Source organism: Echinops telfairi, unplaced genomic scaffold (assembly GCF_000313985.2).
Source record: "Echinops telfairi isolate 266 unplaced genomic scaffold, ASM31398v2 ScPeMD7_7410;HRSCAF=8448, whole genome shotgun sequence".
Taxonomy (NCBI): Eukaryota; Metazoa; Chordata; class Mammalia; order Afrosoricida; family Tenrecidae; genus Echinops; species Echinops telfairi.
This window is the reverse complement of record NW_022111310.1, coordinates 937,555-955,699: the sequence shown is the minus strand read 5'-3', so window position 1 is coordinate 955,699 and position 18,145 is coordinate 937,555. Positions and strand designations below refer to the sequence as shown.

Genomic DNA, 18,145 nt, shown 5'->3' with positions numbered 1-18,145 from the left:
ATAAGGCAAATCTATGTCTACAGATATTCTTAGACATACCTATATAGTTCAAAAAGAAAATGTGACCTTACACATGGTGGCTGCTCAATTGAAATATTCATTTCTTTATTCCTAGCAACATCAACAACATGGCAAGGAACTCAAAATGCCAAAACCCTAACCATGACAATACCCTCAGTTATAAAGAAGCGAAGATGAACAATGATTTTCAGAATTAAAAGCTTTAGTCGGAAAACCTCCATCATGTCAGTTTTTTGCTTCAATATTAAATATTAACACTTAGCAAAAGTGATAAATTATTTTGAAACTAAATATAATTTTAGTAAAGTCTGAACAACCACAACATGCTACATGGCGATAAGGACGAAATGGTCTCCAGTCTGCATGTCCTTTGACAAAAAAGTTTTACATGTAATTGTATACAATTCACATCATATTTCTTCTGACCTAAATATATGTTGTATATAAATTATAATAATGTTTTAAGACAAGTGATCATGATATACAACAGTCTGTTTTCATAGCAAACAGTAGCTACAGGAAATTAAATTTAAATACTCTTCACCCAGAAAGACATCAGGATTCAAATTCCTATGATAACTAGACAAGAATGGAAATGTGCCCATATAATTTTATGCTTCCCCATTCCAGAGAAATGTGAAGCTGTAGATAAAGTAAGTAAATAACATTTTCATGGCAATTAAACTAAATTATTAGTTCAATAAATATATTTCAAGGCACTTTTTTATTAAGCCTTTTCCAATTAATTTAGAATATCTTATATGAAAAGAAGTTACTAAAAGAAATGCCACCTCCCTCCCCCAAAGAGAGTAAAATTCTCTTCCCCCCAACCTACTATTGCTGAAAAGAACAGCTACTGTATATGAATCTAAACTAAAAGTCATAAATTGACTTTGGTCAAATGCATACCTAAGTTGCTGACCAACAGTGAAATCACAGAAATTAGCAACATACAATATCAACTTCTCAAAATGTTATTAAAATCCAACCCAAAGCTTCCTTGGCATTTCTGGGGTTTCTAATGAGATTTTCAGTCTGCTGAACAATGGCCATAAAAGGCTTTCAAACTTCACTCCATTCACAAGTAAAGTTGAGATGGAACATTTTTACTTCTTCTTTCCCTATGACAACTTCACTATGCAACAGTGAGTAACACAGCTCGCCATTATGCTAATGAGAAATTAAATAAAAAGATGCCCTTACAATAGTTAAGTGTAAGATGACATGCTACAACTAGAGACACGGTTCAAAAGCAGATTTAGGAATTGTGTAGCACAGGCTTACAAAAGCTAAAAACACCAGGGAGGGAGCTCTTTGATGCTCTCCTCAAACGGTTTGGGGGCTAGAACTCTAGCATGTGCCACTTTTCAATTATAGGGCAGAAATAAACCAATAGATCAATGAGAAGTATGTCACACAGAAACCCACTCTTAGGACCTATTGGGCTGTAAGATCTCGTAAGAAACTCGATTAACTGATACTCGTCTGACAAGTGCAGGAAAAAGGGAACCGCCACCTTAAAGATCCGAGGAAAATGTACTGCTGTTTCCAGGCTAACGGAAATGTTCTTTTTGTGCAAAGGCACTGAGAAAGAGCACAAGCCATAAAGAACCAGATGTACTTGCACTGGAATAGCTGGTCATGTCCCTCAACTAATGTATAGTACCTGGTTTCTTTGAGAGAAGTTTTCTATCTGACATAAAGTTGCATGAAATGTCCAATTTTATTTGAAAGAAAAAAGAAGGTATGTAAGAAACAGAGAGCATTTGAACAAACTTATAAGGCCAAGAAATCATACCAAAATGTGAACATGCACAGAACAGAAATATCCTTTTTCCCATTTAGGGTGTGATGGCTTTAGAGGTCACTAAATGTTTACTCATTCCCACCCTCACACAAACATTCAAGGTAGTCTTGAGTTTCTGTCAGGGTTTTCAGCTATTTGTCTGCCCTGGATTTAATATGAACATTCAAGCCTATCTATGGACTCAAGGGGTATCTTCTCCCTTCAGTCTTGTACTTTGCCTATCCACAGTCATCTTCTAAAAAAACCATCTACTATCCCTTTTTGCCATTGAGAGGATTCCAACTTACAGCAACCCTACAGGACAGAGTAGAAGTGCCCAGAGTTTCCAAGGCTAGCATCTTTCCAGAAGCACATCTCCGGGGGAGGAGCTGGTGGGCTGGAGCTGCTGACCTTTTGATTAACAGTCCAGTGCTTAGCCACTGGGTCACCAGGGCTTTTTATAGTGTGCTCATTTGGAAGTAATCTTACACTGGGTTGAGGTAGCTCTTGTATTTGTAGTCAGAATAGTTAACTTTCCATATTGCCTTAGATTTTAAGGTTTCTAAAGGCAGAGTCTATATGGAAATTCTTGTAAGCAACCAATTAATTACTTCGACAAATTTCCAAACTTAGGTTTAAAGTCACACAAACTTGTAGATCATAAAATATTTTCAAGTAAAATAAAAATTTAAGGAAAATGCCAAAGTAGGGACATGCCATTCAAAAGCAATTTGGATTCCTAAGGTGTCAAAATATTTTTCCTATTACAGCAATTTAGTCTATCTATTGTTTTATTTTAGTATTATGAAGTGAAATAAAATTTACTATTTTATCAATAAAGATACTAAATTACCGAAAGTCACGCTAGCCAACTGCAAAGCTGCAACAGCCGTAATAACTAGCACTAATGAGGGCCTCTGTCGGTTACCTTAACTAGAAGTGACTTTAACCTGAGACCTGAGGGATGAGTAGGGATCAGCCAGACAAGGGGCAGGAACTGATCCAAGTAGAAGAGCAGCATGTGCAAAGGTCCAGATCAAAGGCAACATGGCATATTTGGGGGGGCAGGGGGGGAATCAAATAGGCAATGTACACCACTCAAATTTTAATTAGTTATCAAGTCTTGGTTCAGTGCCTAATAAATGCCAAGGGTTCAGCACTGCCTCTCATTCCCTGAAATCGTACCCAAAACTTTTATGGATGAATATAACTTGGTAGAAGCATGGACTTGACACAAAGACAGCTAATAGGTGTCCTGGTCTTAAGTCCTTAAAAGCCTTTCTGGACTTCAATTTCCAAAGAAATAGACTTCCATCAAGCCATAGTGTCAGTGCAGTTTCAAGCAGTACTTTGTCAAGTGCTATGCTCCATATACAACACAGCTTCAACTACACTCTATGAAAGACAGCTCTTTTGCACACAGGAAATACCTAAAATCTGCTAGGTATTCCTTGTGTAAAAACAGCTATATACCAAATTATACGGACCAAAGCAGCTCTATTTTATTGCAAAATTCTGTATCATATTAACTCCATAAAGTTAATATGGTTTCTTCAACTCAGAAAAAATGTTCTCATATCCACTCTTCAAAAGCTATTTTCTTTTTAAATCCAGAACCTATTATTTTTTTTGGCTTTATCTAAATCTTGCAAAATTATTAAATGGGAAAAAATTACCAGGACCACGAATTAGTATAAGACCAGGAATAAGCATGCTTCAAAAAGTAGAACTAGACTATTATATTCACTTGCTCTAAAAACATTTGAGACTGTAATTATTCTAATTTACTACTCCTCCACTTCCAGTAGGTGATGAGAAGCGTTTGAGCAGCAGTGACTGGTGTACAGCCTGGTGACATCCACAATGCCACTGAACTGTACACTGAAAAGTGGCTAAGCTGGCAAATGCCATGCTTTGCTTCATATACTTTACCACACTTTTTAAAGGGAGTGTTTATTACATGCTTAGTGTGCACAGTTCTGATTAGTGTAGAAGATACAAGTGTATAGTTCTGGAAATTAGAAAGATCTTTATACATTAGTGCAACTATGGCTTAATATCCAGGATATACTGTTAATAAATAAGCCTTTTTTTAATGTAGAAGAAAGTATGACTAGCATGTTATTGTTTGAGAAAAGGGAAGAGAAGGTATAAAGAAGTCAATATGAACATAGCTGCCAATACATGTGTATTTTTAAATGTAAGAATGAACTATCCGTTTTTTTCCTAATAGTTACCCAAGAAAAAAGGAAGAAACAGGATGAAAATTCACCACAAGGTATATTTCACTGAATACAAAGGAAAGTCAAAAAGTTCTTGGAGAAATTCCATTACTTTTTAATTCCATTTTTCCACAAATTTTTTGGTATATTGATCTTGTTTTGTTGATTTCTATTTGAAACCTTGTAAATAAAATTTAAATTTAAAACAACTAATCCTAAAAAAGTTAAACTGATCAAAAACAAAATGAAACAAATGAATCTATCTGTAAATTGGTGGCAGAACCCCTGGGAAGAAAGGTGAACTTCATCAAGCATCTAGCTCTTTAATTTACAAGAAATATGGGTGATGTTAAACAATACCACATCAACATTTGTTTAGATCGTCCAAGCACAGCGGAGGCCAAGGAGTAGTGAGGGCGGAAGGACCAGGGCCAGAGAGGCACGATTAGAAGAGATGCTCCTCACTGAAGAACTGTATCCCGAACATTCTTCATCCTGAATTACACCTGCTAACAACCAAAGAAACCCCACAATCACGAGTATGGTCTGGGAGTTCTGTGTGGCCACTGCAGTGAGTTATCCAACTGAGCAGAGGAGAAGAGTGCTGAGAGAGAGACCGTCGGTGTCAGAATTGTTAAAGGAGGTTAGAAGGATGTCTCACACCACCTCACAGGAACAGGCCTTCAGCTGATGTTGAGTTTGATTCCTCCTCCTTTTTGTAAGAGCAGGTCCAAAGTCACACCCCCACACCATCTTTGCAACTATAAATTTAATAACAGTTCATGGAAAAATATATAACTACTTACACACAAAAAAGGAAGACTGAAGAAGAATTGAGGCATTTGAATTACGGTGTTTGAGGAGAATACTGAAAGTACCTTGGACTCCTTCCTATAAGGACAAAATGACATGTCTCAGAAGTACACTCAGAGTGCACCTTAATGCAAGGGTGGTAAGACTTCGTCCCGTCTTACCATGTTGGTAAGAAGAGAACTTTGGACATGTCATCAGAAGAGAACAGTCCCTAGAGGACACCATGCTTGGTAAAGTGGAGGGGCAGCAAGAAAGAGGAAGGTCCTCGATGAGATGGACAGACCAGGGGCTGCAGCAACGTGCTTGAGCACAGGAACAAACGTGAGGATGGCAGAGGACCAGGCAATGGCTCCTTCTGTCGTGAATCGGGTCCCTATGGGTCGGAGCGGGCTCAATGGCACCTAACAACAAATACAGTCTTTTACAGGTTGCTGTATTACATCAAACTCACTAATTCTATTCCTTACAAGGTGTTAAACGTTTCAATCAAGTGTATCAGCAGGGTTTTGAGAGACTTAACTCCCAAGGTTAAGAAGAGACTTTCATAAGTTACCTAGCTTTTTACATTGTCTCCTCAGTGTAACAGTAAACCACAAAAGTCTAGGACATCTTTGGTGATTTAAAATCCGCAATGTTACTTGTATTTTACAGTCCATGCTCATTAAATGTCTACTGGTTTGATGGGAAACAAGGTAATAGATATATCAGAGCTTCCACTAAATATTACAAGGAGACTTCTGGGCTTGAAAGAAAAACCTGTCTTCAAGGAGTTTGGAATCTTTCCTCTCACATTGATATTTTAAATATGCCATAGTATGGGGGGTTAAGGAGGAAGAAAGCACACAAAACAGCTATTGCTGCTGCTTTACAAACTGCATTTCAAAAATATGACAAAATTCCCACAAGCTTCCATTAACATGGTAAAAATATTCTCTCTAAAGACAATTAAAATGAGCCAGATCTAGTCCCAAAGCATCTTACAAGGGGTAGTAATGATTAGAATAACAATATACCCCAATAAGCATCAGTACTAAAATATTGTTTATTAACTGTCATTAGCAGATCAAGGAAATAAATAATATACACTTGAAATTTAAGAGTCAAGCACGTTAACATGCAGAATTGCAAAGTTTGTTTCCATTTGGCTGGAACAGAAAAACCCTAAGAGAAAAATGGTAACGGGGTTGTAGAAATAAGTACTGGATGTCTGGACACACGTGGGTTTTGTATACATGCTCTCACTAATGTTCCAGGAAAAGAGGCATGCATTTACACACACACACACACACACACACACACACCCCTTGATAGAAATATATACCTGTACAAAATATTTAGTTTCTTTACAAATTATAAATGAAAGAAAAACATAAGAAATTAAAATGCATTTTAGAAATCATTCTAGAAAAACATAAGTCAATATAAACTATAAAAGGTAACAGCACAACAAAATACTAGGAAAGAGAATCACAGAAAACAACAAAGATGATCAAGCAATTCCACTCTTAGACATATGACTCAAAAGCAGATCTAACAAGACCTGTGTATGTTCATTTGTATAACTAAGATCGTTTGATGCATGAAATCTAAGATAATAAACTCTTTAGAAATAGTAACTGAAATAATGATGCCCTGAGGGTACGGGAAGAATGGGGGGAGCCGGGAGGAGAGACGTGGATAGCAACGATGACTGTAAAACCCCACTCAGGGGGAATGAATAACAGAATTGTAGGTGAATGAATACATTAGATGATGTAAGATAGAGCAAATAATAATAATAATATATAACAGAATAAGGGTTCCTGGGGCTAGGGTGCTAACATCTGTAAGAGCTCCCAATAAAATGATTTAAAAAAAAAAAATAGACTTGAAAGCAAAGGCTCAAAAACCTGTCCAGCCGTGTTCATTCCGGCACCATTCACAACAGCCGGCAGCGGAAGTAGCCCAAATGTCCACCAGCAGATGAATGGATAAACAGATGAGGTACAGACAGACAATAGAGCATTATTACTCAGACCACAGGAAAAAATGAAATCTTGATGCATGCTACAATATAAATGGAGCTGGAAGACATTATGCTAAGTAAAATAATTCAGTTACAAAAGACAAATATTATATAACCTCACTTGAGGAAGGAAAAAAGAGAAAGTTAATAAGTGATAGAAATATATCTCTGATTAAAGGTAGTTGTGCTTAGTCATTCATTATAATTATTGTCAATAAACTATACACACATAAAAAACAATGATTCAGATAATAATGAACAATTTACTCGCGAATCCAACAGAAACCTGCAACATGACCATTATAGTCAGCTCTCGGCAGCCCTCTGCGTCCAGAGGGTCCACATCGGAGTAAGGTGAAAGTGTTTGGAAAAAAATAATTGAAGTAGTCAAAGCAATTCCTCCACTGGCTCCGTGGGAGCAAAAAGTGCTATTTGTACACCATTTACATTGTATTAAGCATGACACTGCATTAGGTATAAGTAATCTAGAGGTGATTTAATGTACACGAGAGGATGTGCATAGCTATACACAAATACCACGCCATTTTATCTAAGGGACTTAAGCATCCTGAAACCACCCATCTCCTTTGGATACCAAATCACAAAAAAACAGGAGGGAGGGGATGAAGGGGAGCTGGTATCAAAGAGCTAAAGAAGAAAATGTTTTGAAACTAGTGGTGGTAGCAGCAATTGTACAATTATGTTTGATCTAATTGAATTTTGGACTGTTATAATAGCTGTTAAGAGCTCCTAATGAAATTATTTTTTAAAATGTTGTTAAGTAGAACCTTCACACATAGCTGGTGGAAATGTAAAATGGTATAACCACGGTGGAAAACAACTTGCTGCTTCTCCAAAATGTCAAACATAGAATTAACAAATGACTCTCCAATTCCACATCTAGGTATATACCCAGAGGAAACGAGCACAGACATTCAAACAAATACATGTATCCAAATGTTGACAGTAGCACTCCTCACAATAGCCTAAAGGTGAAAATAACCCACTGACCATTAAAGGATGGATGGATATACAAAATATAGTACTAGTACAATGACATACAAAGGAAAAATGAAGCTTCGATCCGTTGCAATTCCAACAAACTTTAAAAACAGTATGCTATGTGAAAGCCAGACACCAAAGGTTATCTCTTGTATTTTTCTTTTTACATAAAATACCCAGAATCGGGGGGAGTGGGGAGGGAGGGGGAAAATGAGCAACTGATATTAAGGGCTAAAGTACAAGGCAAATGTTTTGAGAATGATGAGGGCAAAACAAATGTATATATGTGCTTGACACAATGGATGTATGTATGGAATAAGAATTGTATGAGCCCCCAATAAAATAATTTTTTTTAAAAATATCCAGAATATGTAAATTCTTGGCGACAGAAAATAAATTTGTGGTTGCCAGGGCTCAGGAACAGGGAATAAGAAGTGAGTGCTTAATCAAGTCTCCTTTTGAAGATAATGATAAGGTAGTAATTCCATAAAATTGTGAATATACTAAATGCCAGTGAATTATCTACTTTAATGCGGCTAATTTTGCTACAAGAATTTGCTTCAATATAAGTAAATATTCAAACAAGTTTCTCTTTACAAAAACAACAGTAAAAAGTATTTTCCCAGAAATGTAATACCTGTTTACATCTTTTCTTCATTCCTTTAAGATCCATTGACTAAATCCGTTCTTTTCATTTCCAAATGCCTCACAATCATTTCAAGATGAACTCCCAAAGTCATTTCATGATCTAACCCTGGTGACTCATTCTGCTTATTTTACTTCATTCCAACAACCAGACTAACATACCTACACATCACCAAACTCACTGTGCCATTTTTCATTTTGCTATGCTTTGGGGAAAATTATTCTCTTCACCTAAAACTTCCTACTCTAATACCATCTACCATCCCCAAGCTGGTCAACTACTGTCCTTCTTTCAAAACTCAACTCTCATACCCTGGCTTCCAACAAATTGTCCTGGACTCTCCAGCTTGAAATAAAGACCTTCTCGTGTTCTCAGGCCACTCTATATTTTAATCACCTTTTTTTTTTTTAGCCCATCTACACTTTACAGTTAAGACAATCTTTCCTTTAGGATTGTATTTCCTCTCCATGACCCAATAGTTACACAAAAAATTTTTAGTTTTAAAATAAATTTCCTCTACATGCCTCCTTCTTAACTTAAAACTGCCTTTTGCCAACAATATCATATTATCAGTAATCTTCTCTCTCCTGGAAATCTTAACATCTCCAACTGGTTTCCCAACCTACCCACATCCTACAGTCAACACCATCATCTCTGTAGATCCTTTAGTGAAAAGGTAGAAATCAAGAGGTAGAAAGCTAGTTTCAAAGGAAAGATAACTTTCTTTTTAATTTACCAAGCTTTCTTTATAATATGTTATCTCTGAAATGACAGTAACATAGACGTGGGGCTGACATGAAGAACTGGAACTCAAGAAAGAGGCACAAAAAGATGATGGTAGTTTGTTCATCATGAACATAGAAGTGGTTGATAAAACTGGGATAATCTTGAGAGGCAATTTAAAGAAAAAAACAAAAATAAGTACAAAAAACACCTGTCTTATCTTCTGTGAGTATAATGCTAAACCTAAACCCAGGTCATTTGATTTCTTTCATGTTGCTCCAGGCTGCTGGAAAAAGTTATGGAACCCTTCAGAATAAGTTCATTGTAAGCACATCTCCCTCTTTTGATATACTACTACTTCTAAGCAGTCCTTTTATTCTCTTAATGTTGATTCATTAGCACAATAATTTCCAATGTAAGAGCTATAGATCCCTGGGAAGCTGTAGAATTAGTTCCTGCCAGAGGTATGCATTACAAAAAGACTGTATTATATCAATAATTTTTCACATATATAGACAATATTAAGGAGCCCTGGTGGCATAGTAGTTTACGTGCTGGGCTGCTGACTCTAAGACCAACAGTTCAATCCACTACTCGCTTACCAGAGAAAGACCAAAAGATGAAACTTTCTGCTCTGATCAAGATTTACAGCCTCAGAAACCTGAAGAGGCAATTCCACCCTGTAGTATTGGGAGGCTATGACTGAGAATCAGCTCAAGGGCATTGATTTGGCAAACAACATTGTGATTAAAAAACACAGTGATCAAGAGTACTGACTAATAATATTATGCTAATATTCATTCTCTCAATTTATAAATATATAAATCCCTCAACTATAAAGTTGGGTTAGAGCCCAACTTACAATAGGGGTGCCATTCCCAAGACTCTATCAGGTCAGTTTTGACATAAGTCAAATACTTTCTCCCCCCTCTTATTGCCTTTCATTATCAATATCTTTATAAATTCAATCTTTATTGTCTTTGGGCTAGACATAAGGATAACAGCAGTACATCATTCACATGCTACAATATTGTATATAATACATATTACTAACAATAAAATGTAACCCAGACAACTGTAATTGTAATTCATTGTAAAATGAATACAATTAAAGTCAGGGGCTGCTCGTATTAAAAATCTTTGTACTAACAATCATATGTGGTTTGACAATATTGTTTTTAAAAGGTAGATAGCTCCAAAATCCTGGAACAGTATTCCCCACATCACTTAAACATCCTTTCCAGTCTCCAAGCTTCCAGTTAACCTTTGCCCACACCCAGTGAACTATTACTTGCATTGTCTCAATGATACCAAATACATCTCCTTGGCCACTTGCCTGGCCAACCTAGACATCAAACAGGTTTAATATCACCTGCCAAAACTTTCTCTCCTTCTACCAAAAAATATTAGCAGACCTCCTCACTCTGTCAAAACTGTACTTGATTATGCTCCAAATTCTACCTACTCTTCTTATTTATTTGCTTCATTTACCTGTCAAATTCACAGGGTTGACAAATTTGGGCCTGAGCCAACCACCTGTTTTTTGGAAATAGGTTTTATTGGAAAAGCCACCTCATTTATTTAGGTAGTCTCTATCTCTGACTGCTTTTGTACTACTAAGGCTGAGCAAAGTAGTCAGAGATCCTATGGCCGTAAGCCTAAACTATTTACCCTCTGGTTCCCTAAAATATCGTTTGCTGCTCCCTAACGTGTGATCTGTACTTAATGCCACAATTTCCTGAGCCTCAGAGCTTCAGAGGTTCTGGGGCAGTAGTACAGGACCATAACTAAAAGGACATTTCAAGGCTTCTGGTTAACAACAATGTGCAGGATAGATATTAAGGAGAAAGATCATTTGGGACACTATTCCAAGGGTCGAGGCATTAGGCATCATGGAAGGAAAACGTAAGGCAGGGTTTTCGAAAAGAACAAGCATCAAGACTACGTACAACGTAAAAGAGGAAACAAGGGTAACACCGAGGTTCAATCCTCAACCACGTTCTTCTCAGAATTTGCCCCCTCTCCTACAATCGATTGAAGACTTACAGCTCTTCATGGTCCCTTGCCTTACTGTGGAGTTCCTTAAACACTAATTCAAATTCCGTATACTCTGTGTACAAGGCATTCCCCACGCTTGCTATCAGGCTGAATTCCTGGGTAAGTAAAACATTTAGAAAGAGGCAGTGCCAGGAGAGTTAGCAGAACAACAGCATGGGGCCAATGTCAGTTAAACAGCGAACTTACCTGTGATAGCACGCAGAGAGAGGGAAACTAACCTTTCTGGTCCAGAACCGACTTTTAGCCAAACAGGAAGCAGCTAAGAATTAGCTCACCGAACGTCCTTGAGATTCTAACATTCTTTCTGATGTTCGGACAGACCACTAGAGTTGTCTAAAAGGGTGGAATTAAATGGAGCAGACCCTACTGGTCTTTTGTCTAGAAAAAGGCAGTCCTCCTTTATTAAAGACATTACTTTTCAAAATGGCAAATACTAACCTTCATGAACAGAACTGTCACATCCCACAAGGTTGAGAAGGATATCATCATCTTTATCATCATCTACTTCACATCCCAGAAGCATCCAGCTTTCCACATTATCACTCTCTGAAACGCTGCTGTCTTCCTCCTCACTGGAGCTGACCTCTATAATCATGACTTCTTGGAGCACGCCTGGTCTCTTTTCAGGTTTGGGCTTCCCAATATCCCTCTGATACTTCTTAACAGGAGCGCCCCGGGTCTCCTCCTGTGACTGAACTTCGGCAGTCTTTCCTTTACATCTATAAACACTGTCTTCATCAGACAAGGTGAGGGCCTCTGACTCATCTGACAGCTGGATGACCTCGCTATCGGAAAGGACAATTAGATTCTGCTGAATTGGTTTTCTACTCAGCAGTTCAGAATTCTCAGAGTCCATTTCTTCATGTTTCTCTTCTCTGACATTACCAAGATCTTGGGCATAATGAACTTGGCTGTAGAGGTGAAATTCCACCTCGCTATCGACACTTTCACTAGATGATTCTTCATGATAAAGGTCATCTTCATATGCTTCTATCGTCTCAAAACCACCAAACATCATGGAATGGCAGTTAACTGTGAGGCTGTGAATAAAAAGACATGAACAAGTACTTTAAAAGCTCCATTCATGTTTGCTTACTACAAATGGTGTGTAAGGCCATTGCTTTTCTCAATGCCTTAAAATAATTAAATGGTTTTCACTATTCCACCCATCCTTCATATTTCCAGGTATGCCTAATGATATCATTGATTTATTCATTCATTAAATCAACAAATCTTTTTAGAGATCCACCTCAGTACTAAGCTTGTTTTAGGATCCATTACTTAACATAAGTGCTTATATTTCTCATACAGGAATATTATTTCAACGACAACTAAAATTCACAACAGGAAGAAATGAGCAAGTTTACTATCTTGGTACAGATTTTTACCTCAACAAAAAAAATAATCTCATGGCCTTGTTAACCCTGACCAAAGGAATCCATAAAAAATATCTGTGCTAGCTTACTTCAATGCTAGCTATAAGAACATGTAAACTTAGGCAAAACTTGACAGCTTTGAAAATAAGAACATACCTAGAAATACTTCCTATTGTGAGCATATGCAAGGAGTCCTGGTGATGCAGTGCATTAAGGACTCAGCTGCAAATACAAAAGCCACAGGCTCGAACCCACCAGCAGTTCCAAGGGAGAAAGATGTGGCAGTCTTGCTTCCATATAGATTAGTCTTGGAAATCCTATGGAGCAGTTCTACTCTGTCCTATAAGGAGAATGGAATCCAGGAAAAAGGGTTTTTAGGTCGGTAAACATTCAGCCCTGCTCCTCCTTCAACTCAGCTTAACCATCAGTTTCTCCAGAAAGCTTTCCTAAACCCACCAAACTAAATTAAACACCCTATTATAGGCTTCCATTTAAAACAGCATGCCATTTCTAATTATTCAATGTAAAGCTAAACAAAAAAAAAACAAAAAACAAAAAACAACCAAGCAAGCAATCACTGCTGTGGAATTAATTCCAATCCATAACAACCCTCTAAGGGGACAGAACTGCCCCTGGGGGTTTCCAAGACTGCAACTTTTCTGAAAGCAGAAAGCCTCCTCCTTCTCCCAGAGTGACTAGTGGTTTCAAACTGCCGACCTTGAGGCTAGCAGACCCATGTGTAACCCTACACCAGATCACAAATCTAGGAGAGTGGCAAGTACAAGCACTTATGTTAAACAGTGGCTCCCCCAAACCACGCTTATTATAGTACTAAAGTGGATCTCTAAAAATGTTTGTTGACTTAATAAATGAATACATCAATAACAGTAAGCATTTGTTCTGAAGCCCTGAAAATCTTAGTATGTGCCCAAAAAAAAGGTATGATGGGATGAATTTCATACTTGTCTTCAAGTATTCAAGCTTCAAATTATCCCCAAAACTACACAGTCGATGCTTCAAATGGGGCCTAACTGACTACCGGTCAAGATGAGGGCTCTGCAAAAGCAATGCCCATTTGTGCAAAACTCAGGGGCCCCCAACAGTAAAAACACCAATTTAGTCTTTCTACTCCACTCTAAATTACATACTACAGATAAAATGCAAAAAGAATGACAGTTTTAGTTTTCAAAATTATCTGCCCAAAGTATTAGGATGATCTAACAGCAGTTTTGGTGATAGTACCAGCTGATCCCCAAAATCAAATCAACAAGAATCAAGAATACATGACACTCAGGGTGAAGTTTCCCAGAAACAAAGAAATCAACTTCTAATGCCTTTTTTCTTCTAAACGCTACCCTGTACCTGTCCCCTTACTACACTGCTACCTTCAGGCTGCCAGTTATTGTCAAACAAGTTGAATGTGGCAGTCTGAATAATAATGTTCAGAGCATTTATCAGTTCTATATTGAAATGTTAGCCTCGGAGGAATTCTATAAAAGATGAATCCTTTCCTTTTTATTTAATAGGTAAATTAATTCTAAAAGAAGTCAAAGGAATTATGCTTCCTTCAAAATCCTCACTGGATCCATCCTGAGGATCCAGTGTGGACTTAAGATAAAACATAATTCTGGCACTGCACAGAAAAAATTAAAAAGCTAAATTACCGAGTTACAAATTTGCACCACTCTTGGAGCCGTCCCAGAGGAAAGGGATTAAGGAAAGAGCCATAGGCACACCTGTGAATGTATGCCAAAAATAAACTACAGAAGCATAATAAAACGGACTTCTTGGGTCTAAGGATTTATCTCTTTCCCTGAAATGTAGAAAAATGAATTTAACAATTTAGCCCCTATGGCCTTTAAGAGGATTTTGTGCCTTCTGTACTTGAAAATTGTGCTCACCAGAACTTGCTCCATTTGTGCAGTTTATGCATGCTCGTGGTAAGGTTTGCCTGAGGCTGTATGGGTTTATGTTACTACTTTAATTATATTCAAATGCATTTAATTTACTTTTTAAGCAAGTGTATACTCAGAAGATGTATGTATGCATATTTAGGTTTTCTGCTTCTTGATCACTGTACACATCTCAAACATATTAATTAGATAACACAAGAGTACTAGGATGGTCACAAAAGTTTTAAATAGAAGGTACCATTCAGATTTTCTCATACTCATACAACCTCCGTAATTTCTACATAAAGAAACTAAGGTCCAGAGAGCGAAGAAGGTCAACTAGTTAAGAACACAGCCAGAGCAGACTCCCATTTCCCTCTGCCTATGGATTTTGCAAATAAATATATTTTAAATATTTTAAAACCCTTCCTTTAATTCTACATTTGCATTGGTTTCGTCACCTAAATTTGTTATACAGATTTTCATTTTACTTTCCAGTGGAGTATAAAAACTAAGAAAGAGGCATTTCAATTGGATGGAAAAGTGTAATCTCAAATTTGTCAGTTTACTATCCAAAAGCCTCCCAAATTGGAGCTCAAAAGATTACTACAAACCCACAGCCAAAAAATACAGTTCTTATAAAAGAACCTGAAATACTGGCACAGCAATGAAGTCTATCTTTAAAAATGTTTGGGAAAGTTCATGGAAAAATGGAATAAAAGATGGTACTGTTCCACTGACTTTTTGAAGCCCTTGTTTATATTCAAAAGGAGCAGTATTCATTCACCGGTTTTTAAAGTAACTTGGTTTACTTAAGCTTCCAGAATTAATTTATAAAATCTTTACAGTTAATCCCATTGCCTACTGGTTATTCCAGGCACTTAATCTTCTTCCCAAGAACTTTTATAAAATCAACAGCCTAGCTACATCGTCCTGATGATGCGGATCTCAAGCAAATCTACTGCTTGATTTTCCCTAGGAAGTGATTAATACCTGTCATTTATCTTCAACTCACAAAGTCTGCCTTACACCTAGTAAGCTACCCTGAGATTTGAAACACAAAAAGTTGGCTGTAGTGTTAAAATGTCTTGGCTGTAGTGTTAATATGTCTGTCCATTCTTCAAATGCCACTTAGAACCAAATAAACATGAGGTGAGCACCCTCAACGATGGTCACAAAACCAGAACACAAGATCTGGGTGGGGAAAATTATGGCTAAATTTATTCAGACATGTCCCAACGGTGCTTACAATACCTAAAGGTCTTTTTATCAGAACAAACGATGTCCGAAACTTCCTCCTTCCCCACCTTTCGCTCAGCGCCTTTCCATTAAGATGCAGTGTCTTAGCCTTGGAGACTCCCCCCACACCACCTTTTTTTAGCCACCCCCATTCCTACTAGGAATCTCCACTTCCACTTCTTCCTCTGTTCATTCCCCACCCTCAGATTCTGTTGAAAATAGTAATATTAAACTACCCCAAAGCATGATGCGGTCTTAAAATATACACACACATCACTTCAAATTCCTTGAAAGTGACATTCAAACCATCTTCGAGTGGTGCAACTGAAACTAGCTCGGAGAAAGTAACTTATGGAGCTAAAAAAAGGCCATACAAGATCACCTAATCCAATCCTGCGATCTGAAACACAAAGGTAAATTCACTCTAGACATTTCTAGCGTCACCAGCGAGTCGAGGCCAGCCCCCATGCCAGGTGGACGCCTTGTCCACTGCCCCCGGAGCTCTTAATGTTGAAGGCAACTATCGGTTCTCAAGACGTGTGAGAGATGAAGGGGAGCTTAGTGAACTCGGTCCAGGTCTCCTTGTTTTTACAAGAGGGCACATAGTCGAACTTTCTTTTGGCGGGGGGAGGACGGGAGGGGGGTGTCCCACTACTGCAGCAGTTGCTTCTAACAGCGGAGACCAGAGTTGGCCCAGCACAGGTCGGTCCTCCCAGGCCGGGCTCCCTTTGGCGCGGTTGGCGGAGGAGCTTCCCGCAAAGGGAGGGAAAACTGGAGAGGGAAGAACGGGCCGGGCCGGGCCGGGGGCAGAATGGGCAGAAGCACCGCCCTTACCGAGCCCGCGGCCGCTCAGCCCTCCACGACCCACGGGCCTTAGCCAGGCAGGGAAAAGTGGACACCCCGGCCCGTCAGCCCAGACGCCACAAAAGGCACTCAGAGGGCAAGGGCCACGAGTGGCGCCCCCGCCGCCCCGCGTGGGGCCAAAGAGAGGACGGGGTGGTCTGCGAACCGACACAGGCTACTTCCACATCCTGCCAGGCGAGGAGGGCGGGCAGGGGTACCCCGGCCGCGGGCGGCTCTGGGTCCGTCACACACATACTCACTGCCGTGGCTGCTACCAGGAAGCACCAACCAGGAACCAAAACGCGTAGAGGGACGGGGAGGGGCGAGGACAAATGAGGTAGGGAAGCCGCGACCGAGCGGAGGAGGGAGGAGGGGAGGAACTTCCGGGGAAAACACTGCTGGCGGGACTCCTCCTTCCGTCCCCGCCCACCCGCAGGCCCTCGGCGCGCATGCGTGCCAAGTGTTAACCCTTTCTCGTCCAAATCGATAACCTTTCGATTGGTCTCTTTTTTGCACGGTGCTTTCCCCCTTTAAGACTTCTTTAGGAAATATCTAGGCTCCGCCTTGGTGAAACATGCTTTCTGAAAAGTCTTACACGAAAGAGGAGCTATTTACTGAGAAAAAACGAGGAGGAGCGCGTATATTGCCACGTCCACTGGGAAAACTACAACTCCCATGATGCTCTTGGACCGATCGCAGTATGGGTTCCTCCTCCTTCCTCCCCGACTGGGAACGCCCTCTCGGAGCCACGTGGCGCAAGAGCGGAGCTGAGGCCCCTGTAGGCGCCAAAGGCTTCTGAGCCAAAAGGCCTGGCTGTCGGATCCCGGACACAGCGAAGAAGGCCTTTCCAAATGAACTGGTCACGTGACCTTTGACTGTTTCCCTCCAGTCCTTGTTCACCCTAGGATGCTGGCGGCTCTTTCTGAGACCTTGGCAACAAATTTAACCTTTTGTGAACCGCGAGGAGCTGAGATTGGAAGGTTGGCGTTAATAGAGCCCTTATCAGTTTCTTTTACCACACATTGTTTTCATATTCACTTAATAAACCTCCTTGTATAACTTTACAAGTAACTGAGCCCTTTGCCAGTTTGAGGCCCCTCTTGATCATTGATTTCCCTGCTCAACGTTTAGTGAGTGGCTGTTAAGGCCAGGGAGTGCTAGAATGGAAGGGTACTGCGGTCAATGTTTACAGGAGTATAATGCTTCATCTTTCCTGTATTCTTTATTTAGGTAATGTATATTGTATACAACAAATGCTGTTTAAAAAGAAGCAGCAGCAGCCGGTATGAAGTGCCAGGCTTATTATGTAGTTATATATAATCTCCTAATTTCAACAAATTTTTTTAATTTCTCTTGGACATATTTAAAAGGAAACATCCAACGAAATTCAGTAATGTGCCCAAGACCACAAGGTTAAGAAATGTTCCTTATTACTTACTACACAACTGTTGGAGTTCTGTCCTCCATTTACCACATCTCCATACTCAAAATGCTTACGGTTTTGTCATGAAGCCTAGAG

The 18,145-nt window shown here is 39.1% G+C and overlaps 1 protein-coding gene across 3 annotated transcripts in view; it reads right to left on the bottom strand.

Annotated features, from left to right (window-relative positions):
* ZCCHC7 (zinc finger CCHC-type containing 7) overlaps positions 1 to 16,932 on the bottom strand; it is a 210,460-nt gene extending 193,528 nt beyond the window's left edge. For 2 of the 3 annotated variants that reach the window (XM_045296633.1, XM_045296634.1), the window contains exons 1-2: positions 12,809 to 12,944; positions 11,715 to 12,316 (exon numbers count right to left, since the gene is read on the bottom strand). In XM_045296633.1, coding sequence (XP_045152568.1) covers positions 11,715 to 12,316; positions 12,809 to 12,834 — 628 coding nt within the window. In that variant the 5' untranslated portion in view covers positions 12,835 to 12,944. Of the gene's footprint in view, positions 1 to 11,714; positions 12,317 to 12,808; positions 12,945 to 16,886 lie in introns of those variants that run through there. The other variant, XM_004711088.2, reaches the window with a different exon arrangement.
* Positions 16,933 to 18,145: the final 1,213 nt, after the last annotated feature.